At 46.8% G+C, this 24,084-nt stretch overlaps 1 protein-coding gene across 3 annotated transcripts in view; it reads left to right on the top strand.

Annotated features, from left to right (window-relative positions):
* LOC129387459 (uncharacterized) overlaps positions 1-23,690 on the top strand; it is a 39,422-nt gene extending 15,732 nt beyond the window's left edge. For all 3 annotated transcript variants that reach the window (XM_055076385.2, XM_055076384.2, XM_055076387.2), the window contains 5 exons: positions 9,369-9,512; positions 13,661-13,809; positions 15,965-16,169; positions 19,360-20,391; positions 23,379-23,690. In XM_055076385.2, the coding sequence (XP_054932360.1) occupies positions 9,369-9,512; positions 13,661-13,809; positions 15,965-16,169; positions 19,360-20,391; positions 23,379-23,518 (1,670 nt within the window). In that variant the 3' untranslated portion in view covers positions 23,519-23,690. The remainder of the gene's footprint in view (positions 1-9,368; positions 9,513-13,660; positions 13,810-15,964; positions 16,170-19,359; positions 20,392-23,378) is intronic.
* Positions 23,691-24,084: the final 394 nt, after the last annotated feature.

Raw genomic sequence — 24,084 nt, 5'->3', positions numbered from 1 at the left:
GCTGGAATGAAGTGTTGGTTAGCATCTAAAATTGTTAACGAGATAGCGTTAAGGGCCCCACCGGGTGTTGCAGAATATCCGGTGTCGGCGACGGCGGTCTCGCCCGTGAGCTAAAATTTCCGTATATATTTAGGTATATGTATATGCCACGTCTTGCTACATGACATGTGGTATATGGGTTGCACTGCCACACCATTCTATCACTAAAGTTGCTCATAGCTTGACTTACATTCTTCACAATGTTATTCCTCACCGGACAGGTGTACAGCAGCAACAACGTCGATAACGACGATCTTGTGACACATGGTGTGTACAGAGAGCACATAAAGCTGCAACGACTTTTCATATTCTACTAATCTCATCCTGACCTCATCGCCTGCCCTCGTTGGAGTGATTTGACTTTAAAATAAAAGAATGTCGTCGCTTTTAGTTTTATTGAGGTGGCTTAGTGGAATAAGTATCAGCTTGAGAAGCGGTGTTCAGCCAGAGTTTATATTTTCTCATGGTGATGTTACGATAGCCTCAATATCTCGTACCTTAAGATATACAATACATTCTTTCGTGCATCTGAAATACAGATACTGATGCATGTCTTGCCAGACGTATCTTGATACAGATACAAGATACTCAAAAAGTATCTGAGATAGTATCTAAGTTACATGAATCTTCTATTCTGCCTAGCACTGTAACAGAGACATGGTTACATAGGGATGTAACGCATTCGGAGGTAACGTCTCCAGGCTATGTACTTGTAAGAAATGATCCGCAAAGAAGAGGGGGGGTCGCTCTTGTTATCGAAGGTTACATAAAATTTTCTGTATTGGACGATAACTCTGGCAATGAAATACTATGGCTTACGACCAAGTTTTATGATCGAACCGTGTATATATTGGGGGGGGGGGGGGGTGTTACATTTCAACATGGTCAAGGGCATTAATTAAACGTTTGCTACAAGGCAACTCCACCCATCCATCAGCGCCTATCCAGAAGTCAACGCAGCGTTGACACCGACTGTTGATGGTCCCACAAAATGCCCCTGCCACTACCTGACAGCGTGAACTTATGAGCAAAGAGGGCCAACGTCGAATGCTACCATGAGAAAGGCTTCGACCTTGGATTCCCTGATTGCTATCCTGTCCCCTATTCCATACCATCAGAGGTGGGGTGCTGCGGAACGATGCGATATCATGGGCGGAGATTGCAACCGATTCGACTATTGCGATTGGCCTCGATAGAGTCATCAGATTCCCTAGTGGAGTCGCCTAGGGAAGACAACGGTATTAAGAGCGGAGACTTTTTGTGAGTGGGCCGACGTGTCCTGATGCGATCTCGGACGTTTAACATGCTCCTGGATGGAGTGGGCTTTCGTATCTGGAACCGTGTCATCATCATCACCATCAGCCTGGTTACGCCCACTGCAGGGCAAAGGCCTCTTCCATACTTCTCCAACTACCCCGGTCATGTACTAATTGTGGCCCTGTCGTCCCTGCAAACTTCTTAATCTCATCCGCCCACCTAACCTCCTGCCTCCCCCTGCTACGCTTCCCGCCCCTTGGAATCCGTGTAACTAATGTCAAATTGGCCCTTTTTCCTTCATTCCTACTACTGCATGTTCTCGTCGATAGGCTTGGTGGATTCCTTGCCCTAACGCCACCTCGAGCCGCAACAGGGGATGTACAGGGCCCCAAATTCTTCCTTAGATACAACTAAGCTAATAGATTCTATGGGTTCATAGTTTCGTCTAACTGACAATGTCGTATCATTAGGAGACTTCATCCTAGCGGGAATTAACTGGCTATCCCAGTCTTCTGGAACGGATCAAGTAGCAAGCGCTAAGCAACTATTGGAACTTGCATTCTCTTACAGGCTAACTCCAATCGTTAATGATTTCCCTCGAGTGGTTACTCAATGGTCATCTGTCCTTGATTTGGTCTTTGTGTCACCTAGGCTGCGACAGTTTCTGAGTGGTTGTGATGCAGAGGGCATGTCTGATGGTAGTATGGTAATAATATGGTAGTAATATGGTAGTAACGCGCCTAGCGATGTTGCCAGAAACGCACTCGTAAAACCAATCTTTGGAAGCCACAGAAGTTATTCATACAAAAAGAAAACGACAAGAAAACTTTTGTTCGAGAAACTGTACTTCTGAAAACATATAGGAAGAATGTAATGTACGTAAATCTGTATTACACCAATGCGACAAGAGCTAAAACTATTGATCAAGGAATCCAAAAATAAATTTTACAATGTGACATTAAAGAAATTATTGAATGAAGACCCTTTCAAGTTCTGGTGCTATATAAACACTTCGGCATGTTCGTACCAAATATATGAGGAATTTGCTCAACAACCTGTTGATGATTTTATTACCCTTTTAGCTTCGGCTTTCACGAATGAGAGTGGTATTCTGCCTGATTTTCCCGCTTCATCATCTCGACATCCAGTTGGCAATGTAAAAAATTACAGAGGCAGGCGTTCCTAATCTCTTACTTAATTTAAACATAAAAGAAGCCCTGGTTCTGATGGTATATCCAACGAATTTCTGTACAGATAGAAAGAATAGCGATCCCATTTCCTTACTAAAATGTTCTAGTGGTCCCTACGCATTGGATTATTTCCAACCGCATGGAAGCGTGCTAAATCACACCTGCCCACAAAAGTAGTTCTCCTTCTGATGTGTCCAATTACCGTCCTAGCTATGTCGCTCATCAGCACATGCTCAAAGTTACTCGAACACATTGTTACCAAACATCTGTTCGTCTATCTCGATAGGCATTACATATTGTTTCCACATCAGCATGGAATCTGCCAAGGCTTAGCAACGTCAACTCAAGTAACTGAATTTGTCCATGATCTTTCCAACGCAATAAATTCGCGTCGTCATACTGACGTGGTATTTATGGATTTCGCACAAGCATTCGACAAAGTGTCCCATGCAAAATTAATATTTAAAATTGATAAAACGTTTCAAAAGAGTTTGCTTTCAACGTGGTTTGAGTCTTACTTCTCGGCAGCAGTTTGTTCAAATAAAACATGAGAAGTCTAGATTGGTTGCTGTAAAATCTGGACTTCCTCATGGGAGTGTACTGGGCCCTATCTTATTTTTATTATTTATGAACGATCTACCAAATTATGTCAGTGTCCCGATTAGGTTGTTTGTTGTTTATAGCACAATTGAGACTCAACATGGTAAAGTTAACTTATACAAAAACCTTCGAAAAATTCTTAATTGGCGCGAAGATTGGCGAATGATTTAAGCCCAGCAAGAAACAGTATTTATGTCTATAAACAGAAGAAAAAAACGACTGGATTATGGCTAGTGATTGACGACACTAGGCTCAAATGTGTACAGAAAAACAAATAGCTCAGAGTATTGTTTGCATCTGATGTGCGATGTAATCTGCATATTGTAACGAAGCTGTATATGGCTGTGATCTGGCGGATCGTCTCCAGGAACAAACGACGCGTAGAACAACAATTTTTCAAATGTGTGCCGATCCCGAAAATAGTGCAACACCGAGCCGACTCTTGGCGGAGGTGAAGCACGCGTTAAGCCCGACCCATACCTGAGCCGATGCCGAAGATAGTGCAACACCGGGCCAACCCGTGGTGGAGGTGAAGCAGGCGTTAAGCACTCCCATACGTGAGCTGATCTCGAAGATAGTGCAATACCGAGTCGACCCTTGGCGGAGGTGAAGCAGGCGTTAAGCTCGACCCATACGTGAGCCGATCCCGAAGATAGTGCAATACCGGGTCGACCCGTGGCGGAAGGGAAGCAGGCGTTAAGCACTCACCATACGTGAGCCGATTCCGAAGATAGCGCAATACCGAGCCGACCCGTGGTGGAGGTGAAGCAGGCGTTACGCACTCCCCATACGTGAGTCGATCCCGAAGATAGTGCAATACCGAGCTGATCATTGGCAGAGGTGAAGCAGGTGTTAAGCCCGACCCATACGTGAGCCGATCCCGAAGATAGTGCAATACCGGGCCGGCTTGTGGCGGAGGTGAAGCAGGCGTTAAGCACTACCCGTTGCAGACATCGCCACAGCATGTATATACCACCCCTCGCCCCACGTAATGACTGTTTTAGGTTCAATTAATTCCCTCTGTTATCGGAGAATGGAATATGTTACCTAAGTCTACAATCAGATATGTTCTTCGCTTACCTCATATAAGAAAATATAACACTACTTTTCTGTGCATAACATTGTGACTACATAAAAATTTATTTTATATTTAATCTTTCCACAGTGTCCTGATGCTGCCCATGCTTTCCCCTTGCTTTTGTATACGATGCATTTTTCACTGCATTAGTATACGTACGTATGTCATTCTTGTATATTTTGAGCTGCGTCACTAAAATTTTTAAATAAATTTTTGCCTGATGAATTTTCGTACCTTCCGCCCTGTAACGGTCCCCCTCAGGTCAAACAGTATGAATGAATGAATGAATGAATGAATGAATGAATCCGTTATAAAGATTTGTGCAGAACTGCTCGAGAATTACTTTCAATGTAAGCGAATAGAGCGAGCGAAGGAATAAACAGATGAACCGACCGACCTACCGACTGACCACGAAAACAAGCGAAAGCAGCAAAGAAAGCTACATTCGTTTTAAAAATACCGCCATTTGTTCTCAGTTAGGATTCAGTCCCGCGAGTCCACGACGCTGTTGTTATCACCGAGCCATCGTCGACCTCGTCGTGCCGTTGTCGACTGTCATTGTTACATCGCTATTATTGTCATCCGTCAGTGTCATCGTCGTGCTGTTGTATGCCGTTGTTGTGTTAGCTCTAGTGGTCCTCTTGAAATATTTTTCTTGGCCCAGGAAGGGGGCTGACGTATTTCTGCTATTCATACTGCCAGGCTAAACCAGCTTGAAGCGCCACCATTTCAACCCATTTCCATCGGGGTACTTATGTTGAAGGAAAGCCTCACAAGTGTCCCAGACCGATAGTATAAGGACGTCAAAATGCGTGTTAGAAAAGCAGAGTGAGTGGCGAAGCGTTCCATATGAGGGAACGACGCCCTAATAATAGCCCCATCCACGCAAGGGGGCCAGAGCAGCTGCAACGGTGGTGAACTTCTCATGCGGCGTTCATTATTGGACTTGCGTCGCGTATCTCAAGAGTTGAGACCACGGTGTAGATTACATACTATATATCTTACACCATGGTCGAAACATAGGGAAGCGATGAGCAGTGGCGTGGTGCCACGCGTGTGCCAAAGCAGGAGCAGAGCTGGCAAGTTTGTCATGGAATAATCACGCAAGCGCCATCAATGCTTATTAGTGGAAGGGACGTGAAAAGGATCTCTTTAAATTTTGATTCAAGCTTGTTAGGCACCACGTAATATTTTTCTGGCTACGCTGGTAAGCAGAGCAGTTTCGAGGTGTACTGGATCAACATCTGCACCGTTTAATTATTTAGCTTAATGAACGCTATGGAGCATATTAAAAAAATACCTTGGTGGAGTTTTCGCTGGCACTTAATTAACGCTTTTATGATAGCAAAATGACCCCTGCTACCGTAGGAAGAGCTCTCAAGCCCGAAAAGACGTAGAAGTAAAGGAATGGAGGCGATGTCGTTCGTAGTTTAGGCACTTGCTCACCGTGACGTAATATGCGTTTATTGTTGGCGGCATCTACTCGCGTTAACGACGGACTTCGTTACATTAGAAAAACACTCAACATAGCAAGCTCAGATAACTTCTGCTGTGCAACAAGGGCCCGAACACGTGAAAACTTTAAAATTATTGACGTACGATAATTGACGCATTAGTGATGAGGCATAAAAAAAAATGACGCAGAAACTTCTCAGGGAGTTGTCCGAGTATGCGTAAGAATTGTACCACTTGCTCATCTCCATGCAACCCGGTGTCATTATCAATCTTAGGAAACTTGATCAGGCAAGTATAAAGCCTATCAATCCTTATCAGTCGTTATCAACCTCATTAGATTAGATCTGACCCTTACCAACCCTTACCGGTTGGTCTCAACTTTATCAGGCTGGATCCAGCCTTTATCAACCTTTATCGGTCGGTATCAAACTTAACGCAATCGACACGCTCCTTATCAACCATTACTAGTGCTTATCAACCTTGGATGGTAGCGCGAAGTGACACGGACAGAGACTAGAAGTAGACAGGAAGACTAAAAGCAGACCTACCAACTCGCCGAACTTTCTATACTTTTGCTTAGCAACCTTATCGGAAGCGATACAAACCTTGCCAACCTTATCGGACTTAATCTGAGCCTTGTCAACCATTATCAGTGCTTATTGGCATTATCAGAATTCATCCGACCAGCGCAAGTCCTTATCGCTCTTTAGCACCTTATTCATCCGCGTCGAGCCACTATATCAACCGTGATGAGGCCCATATAACCTCTCAAGACTCCTTATCATGCTTATCAAGTCATTGACTGCTTATCTGTCTGTGTTGCGTGACATGAAGTGCTTGAGCCCTCATAGATTGGTAGCATTTTGGACGGTGAAGCTTGGGTGAAGGAACGCCCCAACGGAAAGCACATCCCGCGACCGCCGAAACGCAACGGAGATGTGGCGCATTCAGCATTAAATTTTCACAAACTCGTAATTTTCATGATGTGTGGTTCTAGAGATGGCATTTATTCCATCATCACCAAACATTTCAACAAAGGCTTCATAGAAACACTGTTTTATAGATTATTTTCTCTATTGTGGTCCTTCATACGTGATGACAGGCTTCGTCGTTGAGTAGACGTAGAAATGCTTACGGATTTAAAGATCACAATAATCGGCGCATCCTACGCATACATGGGAATCAGTGGTGAGGTAATCTTTCTTTGGTTTTAGTTAAATGTCTTCATTCAACTTCTTATTGACGTATTGTAGCTCCACATTCCTCCCGCGGCAGCTTCTGTTGCCGACTTATTCCTCACTTCGTGTAGGCGACTTTACGTTTTGGTTGCCGACTTCGTCATTTCCCTGTAGCTCAACGCAACTCACTCGATTCAAGATCTGGTCATATTTTTTTCCCTTCAGTTCCTTCGCTGCACTCAGCTGCTTCTGTTGGTGACTTCATAACTTCTCTGTAGCCGACTTCTTCAATATTCAGATGCCCACTTCATAATTTCCCTGTAGCGCGACGCAACTCGCTCAATGCAAGATCTGGTCATATTTTGTTCCATTCACTTCCTGTTCTGCACTTAGCTGCTTGTATTGCCGACTTCATAACTTCTCTGTAGCCGACTTCTTGCATTTTATGTTGCCGACTTCATTTCCTCTGTAGCTCTACTCAACTCGCTTAATGCCCTCTCCGGTCCTATTCAGCATAACAAAATACTTCAAAAGTCTAAACTTGTGTAATGTTAGCCTATAATGTCACTTTAACACCGCGCAGAAGTGGGAAAAAAACGTTTGGGGAGAAATATGGTGAAAAACGAGTTTGTAGCGCCTAAAGATCTGCTTCAGTGCGTTCAATGCATGATATTTGTTGTGCTGTATTTCGTTGCAACGTTACTGGACATTTCTGTTCAGTGTTCCAGCTGTGCGCTTCGTTTATGTGGCAGATAAATTTTACTTCATTGTATATAGTTGTTTTCTCGCGGTGGGTTTTCTAGCCCTATGAATCATGATTTATCATTAAACATTTTTCATTCTAAGAAGTGATTCAAAGTAGATATGACTTGCATAATCACTAGCTCAATTGGTAGATTGTAATATGTGCCGTAATATACTTACTTAGAGAGATAATTTGCGTAGTTCGGCTAATTATGCACTTAGGCATTTTCATTTCTTGTAGGAGTAATGGACGTGTCATCGAGTAAATTAGATCAAGGATTAGAACTGTGATAGTTGCACAAGTTTTAAAGGTTTGGTGCAGCTAAAAAAAAAGCACTCTTTATAGTGTTGGTGCATGTGGTAAAACTGTCGTTTGGTAATGCACATGCTATTAGTACAAAAAAGAAAAAGAGACACAAAGAATGCAGATCTAATGCACGTGTTGGAGTCTATGTGCAATGAAGTTTTAGTAAAACTGTTGATTATATGCTTCATACCTAACGGCGATGTGTACAGTTTTGTTCACTTTCATCCCGTGCAACGTGTAATCTCATGGAATGTTAATGTTCATCAACTACAAAGGGCCCTACTTTACTCTTATTCATTCTTTAATCTTATGCACTACATCGTACACAGTTGCTATGCCGAAATGCAGGCGCGAAATCAGGCGGACGCACAGTGCGAAACGTACACGCAGTTACGTCACAAGCACGAAGGAGATGTGTGATGCCTGTTCAGAAAAGAATGGTGATGATTGTTGTACGCACCGGAAAGTAAGATGCATTAGACAACATTTCGGGCCTACCCATATTGGAGGACTGGCCAACAACGAATACATCCAGAGTGACAGATACTGAATGGCTAAACAAAAGAAAATAAAGTAACTGGAAGAATCAGTGAAATAGAATTGATCATTCTATTAACACGTGGGTGTGCTTTAGATATATCTGTGAGATGACATTATATGTTCAGGTTTTATGCAAGAATCCTAGGGCGACAAACCCATTCTGGAGGATTGGCCAACGATGAGCACACTCATTGTGGCAGATACTAACTGGCTAAATCAAAGAAAGTAAATTAAATGGAAGAACCAGTGCAATTTAATTCACTATTCTATCAACAGATGGGTGCTATATGCTATGGGTGCTATAATTTGCTATGGCTATGCAGTTTTATACACTCGCAAAACATTTAAAGCTGCTGCTTTTCAAATAATTGTTGAGTGTGCACGTGAAGAGCCCAGCGCCTTTGTCAAGTGGTCATGGCATGGCCCACATTTCCTTCCGTTCGACTGAGTTCATGTTTTCATGTACATTGCTTTGTTTGACCTATCTGTAATATTCTTACAGCTGCACATTAAATACAATGAGCTCCTGAGACGCCTGTATATCCCACAATGTCGCCTATGAGCGGCTTTTCAACACTGCAGCTTTCTACTGCTTTCAATTATCGATGGCGACGCCCTCATGGGGCATATCCAATTGTTCTCGAGGTCTTGGTAGTTCAAGCTTAGCTTCAGACTGTGTAGCAGACATTATGTTTTCACTGATGCTCCATGGCTTTTTAAATGGGTTTCTGTTAATAGTTAGACAGCTACATCACAGCAACCACCATTTCTCGCCAAAAGACGGAGGGGGAGAACAAGAGAGAAAGGAGGGCATCATCCTCGCACCATGGATATAATGGCAGCTCCGAGATCTAGAAGAGCATGAGCACGGTCTCTAATTGTGGCAAGCGACCTCAGGGGTCACGGTATGCCTGGCCTCGAAAACATAAAACGGCTGAATGGAATTGAATGCGTGTCGCATGGTTTGCGTGATTCTGCAGGTCCTGTCGTCGGCATCCTCACGAAGTATGTACCGCTGATGGCGTTGGCTTTTGCGGGAAGCCTGGTGACTGCCGTGAGCGCCATAGGCTGCGCCTTCGCTGGGGACATGACGGCCGTCTTCCTGCTGCTTGGAATCTGCAGTGGTAAGCGTTTCACTTTCCAAGACGAGCAAGCACAGTCACTATACGTTCGTCGCAGTAGGGCAGAAGCCTAAAACCAACAAAGGTGAAGGAGCAGTGAAGTGCTAAACATGTTTTTATTCAAGGTAACATGGCCCAAATCAACACACGCGGTGATCATGAAAAACGTCGTGTAGTGGAAGGTTCAGGATTAATTTTGATCTCTTACCTCTGAGCACGAGCGTCTTTATATTTCCCCTGATCAAAATACGGATGAAAATCGAACCCACGACGTCGTGTTCATCAACAGAACGCCATACAGCTACGGAGCCAACGCCGCAGGTGATGTGGCAACGTTTCTGCTGCTGAAGAACGAAGCAGTTCATTTGTAAGACGACATCCGCTCGATCAAAACGCAAAACCTTGTGCGTTTTGATCGAACGACTGTCGTAATACTTACACCGAGCCTTGCGTAGAGGAGTTCTCACCAGGTATGTCGTTGAGAAGTCCTTGCCTGGTAAACGTTTACACCGAATATTGTCGACGCAGACTGGTGCAAGCAGTTTGTCGAAACGTTTGCACCAGTAGCTATGTTTACTAACATACCTACGCCGAGCCTGGCACAGATAAGTTCGGTTCTGTTGAAGGAACACGTTGTCACCGGATATGCGGTCTATAAGTTTATGTCCCACAGACGAGCACGCCGAACCTTGCTGACGCCAGAAACAGCTCCGACATTTTGCTAATTGACCTTGCCCGCATCTATAGACTTCACGCGTATCCGCTTTTTAAAACGTTGCCACCGATCGTCAGTAGACGAGTCCAGTTTTCGGGGCCTCAGTTGCTGCCTAGGATGATGTAGATAGCTCCTCGCTTCTGTACCTGGTTCACAAAACAATCCCCCTTTTTCTGCAGTGCACCTTGGATTCCGAAATATAGAAACCCCTTCCTGTTTCTCTATGCAATTCGCTACTGGGAGTATCTCATGGTTATCCCTTCTACGTCTCTCTTGCGTATCTATAAGCGTCATGAGCAACTGTTTCCGCCGGGTAAAAAGGAAAATAGTGTGATCGGGGAGTCCCTCTAGTCGATCATATAACACATTACTCAAGACTCTAAGGTAATATGATCACCGACTACAGACATTCATAACAAGACGTTTTGGTACCCGTAGGGGAGCCTTGTTAACAAACTTGAACAATGCTCCCGTATGGGTACCGAAACGCCTTGTTATCTTATTTATGTTTGAGGTTGGCGTCCATTTTACCTTTGGCTATGATTAATCCCGACCAGACGAGTTGATACTTGATTTCATTGTTTAAGAGAGTTGGCATGGATGACTGCTAGAAAGTGCCGGCACGGTTATGCGTAACCAGCGAAGTACATTCTATTAGGAAGATTAACTTATTCATATCAACGAGAAAAATTTAATTAAATCACCCACGCGCTTTTATCTACGCATACTGCGAGTCTGCATGAATTCTCCAATCGCGCATTAACAGAATACATTTTTTTTATATATCGTAGATGATTTATTAAGTTAGAAGAAATATGCTCCATAATGTCACCAAATCGCTACTATCGCCTTCGGTATGAACTAGAACGCGTGAGCGCATGGTCAAGCCCTCTCCCAGGTTGGATAGTAGCGCCAATTTTCACTGTGTTCCCTACCCAGGTTTCAGGAAGTATTTGTTCCGCCAAAATGGTTACAACTGACCGATGGCTCCCTTTTGTGGGAGCTGTGCGTCATTATGCATCTGAATCTGACAACTGCCATTATTTCAGAGTTGAAAGCTTGACTTCGCCCCTCGATGCACCGTCGCATAGATATCTTCATTATTGCTCGATGTATAATTATCCCTTTCGCTCTTTCGGCGTGTAATCGCAGCAGAAACGTCGCCGAGAACTTGCTTTTTCTTATCTACGATAATTTCCCGCACAAGAAGTGGCCACCGGCTGTCCTGACCGCTTTCGTCAGACCAAGAGTTGGCACATGAAACTCTGGGAGAAGGCGAGACAAGGGGTTGTGCTCGAAGAATCTCTCCCATTAAGTCGGGAACACTGCACAGATTGGCGCCACTATCCAACCTGGGAGCACGCTTGGCCACGCCAGCTCTGATTGAGCGCGATAGTACACACTCTGAATCATAGAGCAGTGTACGCACCTATGGAAGTCCTGCTAGTCATGTCTTAGGATGTCTGGGTTGCCCGAGACCAAGAAGCCACGAAGGTGGGATTAGGCCTCCTGCATTACTACAGAGAGTATTATTCTATCCATGACTAGGAACTACGCCGTCGGTGCCTCTATATAACCTCCTTCTTCCAATTTCTTGATTACTCTCGCCTTCTCCATCTAGGCCATGCGTCTCCGTAATTACTGTCTGATTCATTCATTCGCTAAACAATATATTTATTATGGCCTCTTTGTCAGCCTTTTCTCCTTTTGTTTTTAAGGCAAACGTCTTATTCAGATGTTCGTATGATATTTATAGCGTCTCGCCTGTCCTTCTTCACATCTGTTTTATTGCGATAGCAATTATATGGGCGCTCCAGGCGCATTATGCCGTCGGCATCGCCGTCACCGTCGTAGTCCCCGCGAGGTTTGTTACCTCTCAACACCACAAAGGCGTTAATTGGACGTTTGTCGCGAGGCAAACACCCGCCCATCCATCAGCGCCTATCCAGACGTCAACGCAGTGTGGACACCTACTCTTCACGGGTCTCAAAAAAGGTCAGCACCCCACCATTACCTGGCAGCCTAAGCTAAGGATGAAAGGGAGGTCCCTGTCTAATGCTAACGAACAACAACGGCGGCCTGGCATTCGCAGTTAATCAGACGTTTGCCACGAGGCAAACCACCACCCTTCCATTAGCACCTATTCCGAGGTCAACGCAGCGTGGACACCGATTCTTGACGGGTCCACAAAAGGCCACCAACCCAACTATTACCTAAACGCCTGGACTAAGGATGAAGGGGGAGTCCCATCCAATCCTACCAAACAACGACGGCGAAGTTTGGTTCGCAGGTTGCTATGCTGCCGCATTTGCCGAACCATCGGGCTTCGGAGGCGGAGTTACTGCGGAGTGTTGCGAGCATGGGTGTGGTATCGCACCGGATCTGACGATTGTGATTCGCTGCTGGACAGTCTTCAGATTCCCTAGTCGACTCACCTAGGGAAGACGACGGTATTAAAAGCGGAGACTTTTCGAGCAGTAGTGCAGAGAGTCCTGATGCGAACTCGGACATTTACCTTGCTCCTGTGTGGAGTGACCTTCCGTAACTGGAGCCGTGTAACTAAGCAATAAACGATTTTTCCTTCATTCTTGCAACCTGATGTAGCAGTCGATGGGCTTAGTAGACCCCTAACGCCATCCTAAGAGGTCCCGTATGAAGTCCAACGGCGATAAAATCGTCGCCGCGCGCCCTATACGCTGTATGTGCGAGTAACGGCGTACAAGGGAAGCCGACGATCGCGGTTTACCTCTCCCGCACGAAAGAACGAAAGAGACAAAAGCGGGCAGGAAGCGCACCGTCTTCCGCCCTTGTGCGAGGCACCCAACGTCGCCTCCTTCCCTCCTTCCAGGAGGGAAGGAGGCGACGTTCTACTCCGGCTGCAACTGCGCATGTGGCGGCCACGCGCGGTTGTCAGGCCGTATATTGAGAGCGATCTGTGTTGGGCGCAGAGTCTAGGTGCGTCGGCGGCTCGTAGCTTTTTGAGGGTGCTGCGTGTTCTCAGCGCTCGCTTTTCGTTATACCGAAAGACAGCACGAATGTCGCTTCGCTCGCTGCTGCTGCCCCGTTTCCTCGCCAGACTTTTGTCAGCGAATTTCCGCGGTCATCGAGCCAGATGTGTTCATGTCTGCTTATTTCGTATAGCAGTCCACTAATTGGCTATCACAATCGATGCTTCGCCTTACAGGTGATACCGCGATTTTTTATTACCGCGAATATTCCGTTAACTATGCCTCATAGCCAACCTGCCCAACAATTCTCAATGACTTTTTTTTGTTATTTCGCGTTCCGTCCGTGCCTTCAAACTGCATTGATGTTCTCTCAAGGTGTAGCCTTAGCATACCGCTTTCAACGCGCTTCGCGTATACGTCGTGTGTACGCCCAGACGTCCCATGTGACAAAATTTTGTTCACGGGGTCTCAATCTCTCGCCGTTACAGGTATCGGCAACGGGTTGGGGATGCCTACTAAAGACGTGATCATCGGCAAGTACTTCAAGCGATACCGAGGCTCAGGCAACGGCATCTACTTCACGCTTGGCACATTGGCCGGGTTCGCTTTCCCACCGATCCTACACCTCCTGCTACAGGTGAGGTCGTACTCGCGAGCCGAAGCCCACTTCCGTACAGTACGTACTTAACCTTGGTCATCCGATATGAACAGAAATTAAAAGGCAAGCGTACCTGTACGCTCAAAGAATAGGTTGAAAGCCCGTTGTAAAATGTTAAGGTGTGCTGCATAAAAAAAATGTGACATGTGCATCTCGATGACGCGCCGCCCACATGCCTCAACACATTCGTTTCTTTTTTTTAAAGATCCCTATATTGAGACGTAATGCACATTGGTCGCGGTTTACATGCATCGGATGGGCTTCGTTTGAAGTCGTTCCTGGCACCGGAAAAATTACCTTTTAGGTGTCAATCTTTTAAACTTCTTCGCAATTGTCATTCCTCAGCCGAAGTTGTGAAATTTTTGAGGTGGGAATGTGAAGTATACCGAATTAATTGTAGAAGCCTGGATTAAATAGGCAGTTCGTTGTGTTTGGCCTGGGTCATACAAGTATGCGTGACATTCCACTCTTCGCTGAAGCACCGTTGCGTGGGTACTGTTGCCGCCCTCCTCCTCACCGTCGCTCGGTCTGCGTGACGGATCAAAGTGAACACCGGCGCGAGGCGCACGGTCGGTGTTTATGTCTTTTATCTTGCGCTGCTGCTTCGATTACTATACCACAGAATGTACCGTCCAAGAAATCGTTCCACCTGCCTGAAGTTATCCGGCCTGCCCACAAGCATTGCGTGATGCAGCCGCCGAGCCACAGATGGCATTTCGTAACCACGCAATCTTTTTTTTTTCTTTTCCCTCCTTCCGATTTTCCACAATTAAGCCTATAGACATCGACCTATACGCGTCGATGTCTAGCTCGAACAAGTCGCTTATAGGTATGCTCATGCGCACGTGACGGCCTCCTGTAGTCCTTCCCATTTTCCCAGCATCCGCGGAGACGCATAGGGCAGCATGTAGACTTCGGACTCGCATACTATACGTCGTTGATAGGCATGCGACCCTCCGCCGCCTTCCTTGCGAGCGCCAAAAAGCTCGAACAATTGCGACATGAAACTGGAGAATTCTGCAAGTCACTTCGGCGAAAACAAGCTGGAATGGCTCGCGAAACTCGGCCGCAGCCCCCTGCACGAAATAGTTTATGCCCGCAGGTAAACTGGCAGTATAGATTGGAGAGCGAATGCCGATAGCTGTTAGTCTATAGACCTTTGAGGTTAAGAGGCAGTAGCAATATTGGGCAGGTCACGTAATGCTTATAGAAGACAAACGGCAGTGTTTTGACAGACACGGGCGCCATTGGAAGGGACCAATGCGCAGTCGAGGACGGCAGAGGATTAGGTGGTGCGACGTGGTTTTGAAGTTTGGGGAACAACATGACGTCGGCTGGCGCGAGAATGGTATGTAATTGAAGTTCACATGGAAAGGCCTTCGTCCTTCAGTTTAATAGGCTAATGATCGGATGATGACGCATGCTCATCACTGGTGTACGCATTTCACTGTATGCATATATATATATATATATATATATATATATATATATATATATATATATATATATATATATAGGTTGTTTCTACGATGATATTAAGTAATATTAAAAAGGAAACCTTTTGAAATAAGAAGGCGGCTTCTTCGAAGACGGCTTCTTCGTCAGTGGTGGTGGCCATGAGGTGACGTATACATGGCAAATCATGGCCAATTAACGCATATTCGTGAATTAAGCTTTAAACTGTAAGTTGTAGCGGGTTCATCATAATTGGGAAATTGGAATGATCTCTCGGTACGAGCCATATCAACTTTTGTATCCAATGGCCTTATCAGGGGAATTGTGGCACGACGAAATCAGAGCGTGCCAAACCGAAACTGGGAGACTTCGGCGAGCGCAAATGCCGCTCCTCTCGAATCGACTTTGTGCTTACGTCACCCAGCAGCGGGCGGCAGCCAGCGCTCTGTGACAGCGAAAACGCAGAGACATTGCGGAGTCTGTGTAGGTTCCTTAGTCACACAATTTCTTTCTCTATGGTCACACTCTGGTAAGAGAAAGTACGACCGAGGAAACCGTATGGGCTCCGGAATGACGGTGCGTTTTCGCCTTGACTTGTAAAGTACCACATAAGATAAGCGGAAATCCTGAGCTCGTTCGACGATTTCGCCTTCGTACGCTCCCTCCCAATCTTGCGCAGGAGTACGGCTTCACGGGCGCCTTCCTCATCACGGGCGGTCTTATGCTCAACGCCCTGCCAGCGTGCATGTTATTCAAGGTGCCCCCCTGGGAGGCATCGAAATCTGCGCGCACCAAGATCTCGCCCGCGACAGTGGCTGCTGACACACCCTCCAACACAGAGCAGCAACGAGAGTCAGCAGCGAATCCGGAACTTTCGGAACGAGGTACACTCATGCTTTCTTACTATTATTTCTGTTGAAACGAATAGCTTTCTTGGCTTAACAGTTGTTGAGGATCGGGCTCATTGGCGACGTAGGTATGTATGTCGTTTCCCTTCTGTCTCGTCCTTAATTTGTTTCCGTGCTACGAAGTTACAAGTTCTTTTGTCTCTTTCACCCGTTTTCGTGGCGGTCAGACCGTCACCGCTCACACGAAGGCCCCGATGCAAAGGACACGTGATCTCACGCAACTGAGTTGCGAAGTGCGTTTCCGATAGCTCTTTGTGACGTATATCAGCTCATGCGAGATCTTTAGAGCGTCTGAAGCTTTACGTGCTGTGATAGAGAAAGAGTCATTGCCGAGAGGAAGAGGCGCTCTTTTCTGCAGCCCTTTACGGTGTATGTCTGAGCGCCTTGGCGATGGGGAAGGGGACATAAAGAGGAAAGACAGACAAACAGGCAAATAACTTTATTGAGGTCTTGAGAAGTGCTGCCTTTAGAGCAGAGGAAAGAAGCAAGAAATATTGAAGGTACAGTTAGTTTTTCCTACCTGGATGAATTAAAAAGCACTGCGACCACCGCGGGATGCCTATGCCCTTTCACTCGTCTTAATTTAACTCCGCTTTAATTAACCCTAAAGGTCATGGGTTCGACTCCCGCTAAAGGTCGTGGGTTCGAGTGCCTTAATTATCTCAATCTTACCTATGTCATATTTAACTTCACCTTAATTAGCACCAAAGGTCATTGTTTTGGCTCCCACCAACGGTCGAGGGTCTGAGTCCGGCCAAAAGTCGGGGGTTGGAGTGTCTTAACTAACTCGATCTTAATTAATGTTACTTTATTAACCTCGCCTTAATTAACGCCCCTCGCAAAAGGTCGAGGGTTGGTAGCCTTTCTGGACCATCGTATGGTCACGCCAACGCCAGGTTCTACGTCTCATGAGCCATGTTATGCCCCCCCCCCCCCCCCCCCCCTACTTTTTAATCCTTTCGCGTTAATAAGTTTGTCGCGGTCCCAGCCCGCATAGCCGAGAGCAGCACGCAGGCTGCGCATTTACAGCTTACAAACCAGCCCCGTGTCCTCCAGATGGAGTGCTCGGGAAGACAGCCCACAAACCTCTTCTCGTCGCGCCCCCCTCTCTCCTCGTGGCTGCGGCGGCAGAGGAGGGTGGCTACTATACTCTGTTCCATACGCAGCAGTCAACGCTGTGGAGGATATAGAGACTTCTTGCAGTGGTTTCGTTCGCACTTGAATATAGTTCGGTGTATTTTGGATCGCAATGGTGCGCAACTGTTTTATTTTTAAATGTATGCTCAGTATTGAATGAAACAAGTTTTAACCCTTACAAACAAAGCACTGCGGTATACGGCTGCAGATGTGTTGTTTTAGAACAATTTTATTTTTGTTGTTCTTTTCGGGTTTTTTCGTCTGCAATCTGTCCCGAGGAGCCTCCCGTACACGATCGCGCCAGCGAGCGCTGTTGCCGCGCAGCCAAGCACGGACGGAACACGTGGAATATTAACTTCTCTTGGCTGAACGTCTTGCGCAGCTTCCACGTGCGCTGACTGCTGTGTATGGAACAGAGTATGGCGGCTACCTACGATGGCGCTCGCGCCACTGGAAACACACACATCACGAATCGACTTGTCTACATCCACCTGTATTACCGCTTTGGATGTGCTGGTTTACGGATTTGTTTCCTTTGGAATTATTACGAGAGACATCAATACCTAAATATCCTCACTGCAACAAACACGCTCTTTCGAGCACATCGGTCGTTTAATAAACCGAAAAGCTTTCCAGAAGCGCGCAACTGTTCGCTTACATTGACATCCTCGACGGTTTCTGCACAATCTCTAATATTTTTTATAACTTCGACGCACGTTTCTGCCCCACACTTTGGTTATATCAGAAAGAAGAAGAAAGAAAACTCAGCGATTTCCCCTCCAATTCCATGCTTTCTTTCTTTTCTCTCACTTTAAGAAATTCGGCGTACTTTTCCGTTCACCGTGTGTGAGCCTTCGGTTACTATTTCTGAAAAAATACCAAGAACTCTTCCCTGCTTTCATCAAGCAAAATTGACGTCTTTCCTTTTTTGGCGGTTGTACTGCGTGAACGAAATTTTATCTGGACTTCTTTTTCCTTGGAGCGGCGGAGCTGGGCCTGGGCGTCAGATTTTAAAATTCTTAATTCCGAAAGTGCCTGTAATATTTCCCAGATAGTATTTTTACAAGAACATTTTTCTGCGATTTGTGCTGTACTTTCATCTGAGTGAAATGCTGCGACCGCTGTTTGCTTTCCTTGTTGGCGTGAGAATGACGCCGTGGTACCCAACGCAAAATAATGAGGTTGCTGCGTTATGAGGCGCATGCAAAACGCCTCACGCGCTAATAACGCATTCAATGAATTGTTGCTCTTTAAATATGACCACAAGCTTTGGCAAGCAGCAAGCAAAGGACTATATACAGCGATTAAACAGCCTGCGTAACTTCTACAGTATAGTATACAGACGTTTAGTGAACATAACGAAAATGTGAGATATGTAATTACTCCAATCAAAGAATGTGCGCTCCGGAAGGAGTGCACATTCCTTGATTTTCGTAACAGGAAACAAGTTATGATTGCATGACGAAAGCAAATTTGCTATATCGATGCATACTTATGATTCAAAATTGTTCGCTACATTCCCAGGCTCTAAATCTTCTAATTGACAGGTGTTACCAAATTACCTGAATTCGCATTCCCGTTTCACACGCATACATGCACTAATGCACTTCGTCTTTGCATACTTTAGAGAAGGGGGAGATCGTATCATTAAAAGAAATGATAAACATGTCATCATCATCATCCCAGCCAAGCACACTTATCGTTAAAAGCCTCCACCTGAACTAGACCACACGGTAAAAAAGAGAGCAATCAAAGTTGTCAGCGGTTGGCGTTCCTCGTCATATACAACTTTCGTGATCTGTCCAAAACTGGCGCATGCAGCATCACGACATTGCCAATCGATCCCTAGTATTGCGGCGTCGTGAACGCATCATTATTCATTAGCTGAGGTGCCCAAAGTAAAAAGTGAGTGCGGACTGCCCACATGTCTGCTCATTTTTCGCGCATGTATTAGGTGTACTACATCTAAACGTAGATGTGTGCAGCAGCAGCTGGGACTTATAAATGCTTCTTTTCCTTTCCCTTACAGTGGCGACGATTAATGGTACCAACAAGGCGGGAACGTCCGCCGACGCCGAACTTAACTGCACCGCGCTCAAGGACGTGCAATTGAAACCTTTCGTCAAGAGCACGTCAATTTTGCAAAACAACGAGGATATTGCCTCTTACGCGAACGGGTCTTCGCCCGACAACCAATCGGACATCGTTTGCGTGTCTACCCGCGAAATCTCCGAAGCACGTGCTCCAGCTGTCGCAAACGGCATTGCGACCACGTACGAGTTTCCTTCCTTTCCTGAACCTATACAGTACGGGCCCATTTCCTTCGGCTTCCTCAAGAGAAAACAAAGCGCTCACGGCGACACTCCTACGGACTCGCGCTTGGACGGCAGTTGCAACGTTCAAAATGGTGGAGCCGTTGGCACCGGCAACAATGGTGCCGTCGCACCTGCGTGGCCTTTGTCCGAGCCGGAAGTCATCGTCGTCGACGGATGTTCCGAAGCCGTCACCGTCGACGCCGCGGTCAAGGGACTCTGTCGCCAGACGTCGGCCCGTCCAGACGCTCTGGAGGCAACCGGCGAAGGCGGGGGCTCGTCGCACTGGAGCTTCCTTCGGGCGCCCGTCTTCTACATGGTGGCCGTGACGTACGCCTTCTCGGTTTACACGCAGCTGGTTCTGATGATCCTCGTCGACTTCGCTGTCGACAAGGGCTTCACGCGCCGCGACGGCGCAGTGTTTCTCTCGGTGTCCGCCATCGGCGACGCCTGCGCCCGGCTCTTGGCCGGCGCGCTGTCGGACCGGGCCTTCTGCGACCGGCGAGTACTCATGAGCGCCAGCGCGATGCTCACGGGCGCGCTGTGCGTCTCGCTGCCCACCATCCGACCCGACGGCTACGCGGTGACGGCGCTCATGTGCGCGTTGTTAGGCTGGAGCAATGGTACCGTGGTCGTGATGTTCGGGCCCGTGCTCGCCGACCAGCTGGGAGTGGAGAACTTGGGACTTTCGTCGGGCGTCACCCGGTTCGTGATGGGCCTGGCTTACCTGGCGTGCCCCAAGATCACCGGTGAGCGTGTTGCTGTCTATATATTTGGCTTATGCGACACAAATATTCGCCCATAGCTATAGTTGTATGCCTGCCTGTGACGATGCCGCTGTTCCTTCTCGTTTACTCATCTCCCCTTCAACGCGCTCTCTCTGATCAGCGTGAGTTGGCCATTCTCTCCATCTGGTCTCTACGAGATTTTCTCGCGTGTCGTACCGGTTCTCTGGCGTTCTTTGCAACTGCAACCGTGACACTCAATCTGGCTTTGCGCGCCGGACCTTATTTTCGCAATGTGCAGCCTTTTATAGTTACCCTTGAGTTGCCGCGCCGTGATGTGAGAGAGCTTTGCTTGTCCAGAAACGCAGTGTTGTTTAATTACTATAGCTTCACGAAATGTTCTGTTGCTGGAGACCTGACCGCGACGTCTTGTCCAAGCACAACGCGTTAGAGGCGTTTATGTTGCTCAAGCGTTCTCGTCGAAGTAAAACGGGCTGCGTGTTAGCGATTATGTCGTCCCCGATACTTTGCCCCCGCAGCTCAGTAGAATACGGTTGGTCACTATCATCAACAAGAACTCTATGTCCTTTCAAATTGAGCTCTACGCCACAAGATCGGCATTGGCGCTATCGACATTGTTGCAGACACTGTGTTGAGTTGGCATAGCCTTCATGGGAGAGCGTACGACGGCTGGTATACCGTCCACCTTTCCAGTAACCTTTAATTCCACGATGGCCAACACGCTTACGGACATGCGAAAGCTCTCTAGCTCCCGCGAGAGCATCTTTTCGTGATAATTTCGAAGAAGTTTTTGAATTCGCCTTATATTAAAGGCAGTCTAACGCTGCCATATTCTTGCACATTCCTCCACTTTCTTTCGACCTCACAGGGACTTTGATCCACCCATCACTGCGCCGAGCTGTTGTATCGGCATGAGCGTGGAACCGTGCAGTACTAGAAGCTTCTGAGCTAGTTGGATCATATCGATTGATTCCTAACAGCAGAGTACAACTATAAGACACCATGTAGGCAAAGACGAGGCGAGGCCAGACGGGCGCAGTTCGTTCCTTGGCACAGTGGTGTAGCAATTGCATTCTCCTCTTTAGGCTTACGCTGTAAAAAGAGTTTACAACCTTTGGGTTGTATTTTTTCACTCAAACAATAATCGTCATCTGTTTTGCCCGCATTCCATTTCTTTAACGCTGCGAGCCCGGTACTTCGTAGTCACGAACGGCTTGCGCGTTATCAGCTTGACACAGCCTTCTCGACAGGAAAGTATCGCGCGCCGAGTTTTCAAGAGAGGAAACCCAAGCAAGGCAGATGGCAGTTATTGTTTGCGGACGACATAAGCGCCGAAAGGTGTAAACTTTTTTTACAGGGCAGGGGATACTCGAGACAGAGAGAGAGAGAGAAAAACTTTATTTGGTTCCTTCAAGGATTTAGCGTCTCGAGGTCTCGGTCGTCTTGGGCGCCGGCGACTTGGAGCCTCTTCCGGCAAGGGTGGGCCCCTATTCCAGGGCTCCACTGAGCCTAGCTACCTCACTAGCGTGCTGCACTAAGGTCCGCACTCGGGTTATTGTGTTGGTGGAATGATTTATTGTGTTTACATTCCCATGTGACATGATATAGTGTGGGTGTGGCGCCGCACCATGGGCAGGTGTCTCTGTATTGGGTTGGGTACATTTTGTTTAGAATGTATAAATTTGGGAAGGAGTTTGTCTGCAATCTGCGCCAACTCGTTGCTTCCTCCTTCGTTAGAGCTTTGTGCGGTGGGGGATATTTGGCTCTCGTCCCTCTGTATAAGTTTAAGATTTCTGTGTATCCTCCCTCGCAAGCGTGTGGGTGATACACCGGGGCGCGCGACTGCTCTGCTCGGAACGTGGTCTCTCGAGCTAGGCTGTCTGCCCTTTCGTTACCCTCTATGCCTGCGTGGGCCGGAATCCAAATTAACTTGTGTGTAACGTTCCTCTCGGCGAAGTTGGCTCCGCCAAGAATTCTGAGGGCGGCTTTGCTAATCCTGCCCCTCGTGTAATTTCTGCACGCTTCCTTCGAGTCTGTTAGGATGTTTAGAGGCCTGCCTGTCCTATATCCTTCTACTGCCGCCAGCGCCACGGCAATTTCTTCGGCCTCCGCTGTGTCGACTGCCTTTGCCGTTGCACATGTGATCAGATTTCCGTCGCCGTCCACCACCACCGCCGTGGCCGTGCGCTTCCCTTCTCGCAGGTACGTGGCAGCATCCGTGTACACCGTGTTCTCTAGTAGCGCTAGGGTTTTTTCCACGTATTCTGCTCGCGCCTGCCTTCTGCTCTGGTGGAGGTTGGGGTCCATGTTCTTAGGTACTGGCCTAACGCTTATTGTTTTTCTTAAGCAGTCGGGCACGTCTGCGTATCTATCCACGTGTCCGCTCGTGTCCCGTCCCAGCCTAGTCAGGAGCGCTCTCCCTGCAGGGGTGCTTTTGAGTCTGGCTTTTTGCGTTTCAAGCAGGGCTTCCGCCAGTTCGCTGAAAGTGTTGCTGATGCCCAGTTGGAGCAGTTTTTCGTTTGACGTGTTTTTTGGCAGATGGAGAGCCGTCTTGTATGCTTTCGAAATATCGTGGCTCGCACACACATTATGCATCAGAGGCATTAGATTCTCAGTTGCATTTCTGTGTGTTATACACTGTGGTCCTGGAGATCGCTGTTACAACTCTCTTGAAGTATGAAATGAAGCTGAGAAAAAAAATATTAGCCGGTCTTACACAGTTATTTGATGTTTTTTTCCTGTGTGTGCAGAATGTGTTTAATGACTAGCTATTCAAGCTGAATTATTGCATGAAGGCATGAAGACCGGTTTTAACATATGAATGTCAGCCTAAAGCATCATCCCAGTCGTAAAATTTTGTTGCGGTAAGTATAGAAGGGCTTCAGTTATGTTTACGTTATTATCAGGTGTTCTCTTTAAGACTGACCGTACCGTCATCGCCAGGACATGATGCACAATTTCTTTCCGCACGTTTTTCTTCTTTTCCTCAGGTTACTACAAGGACGAAATCGGGTCATACGATGGACTCCTTCAAATGATCAGCATTGGCTCTTTCTTCGTGTGCTTAATGTGGACCACGGACTTCTTTTATAGACTCGTCAAAAGACATCGCAAGAGTAGTGCATCTTGACGCAGTATGCTTCACGTGTACATGGCTGCAGTGATAGTACAATGGACATTTGTTGATCACATAGCATTAGCTGTGCAGAAAATGGACTATGCCTTCAGTATCCTGAACGTTCTTGCGTCCAAGACAAAATGTCAGTGCACGATCCTCCTGAGATATCCTTCATTAAATAAAGGTTTAAGAAAGAAAAAATCGAGAGCGCTGTACTTCAGTTATTCGCCAGCTTCCTGCAGTGTACGTGATTTCTTGCCTTTTATCACGCGGCATGTGGCTGTACGCCCTTTAAATTCAAAGCTGGTGTTACCGTCAACCGTTATACGAAGCCATGTATAGTTAAATATTTACAAATTTCAAAAAGATAGACATGTTTATGACAGGATGAACAAAAGAATGTGTCATAACGCCTACGAGAGGCACTTGGAAGGAAGCCTATAGACATTATGCAAGTTCAAATGTCACGTATATACCCAAGTGCCGCCACAAGACACAAGCTTGTACAGTCGCCGCCAGATATTTCGGACTGCCCCTGCTCCACAGTGCGCCAATATACCGGGTGTTTGTGTGAAGGC

This window comes from Dermacentor andersoni, chromosome 3 (assembly GCF_023375885.2).
Source record: "Dermacentor andersoni chromosome 3, qqDerAnde1_hic_scaffold, whole genome shotgun sequence".
Lineage (NCBI taxonomy): Eukaryota > Metazoa > Arthropoda > Arachnida > Ixodida > Ixodidae > Dermacentor > Dermacentor andersoni.
Note: the sequence above shows the minus strand (reverse complement) of the source record. Positions and strands in the feature narration are given on the sequence as shown.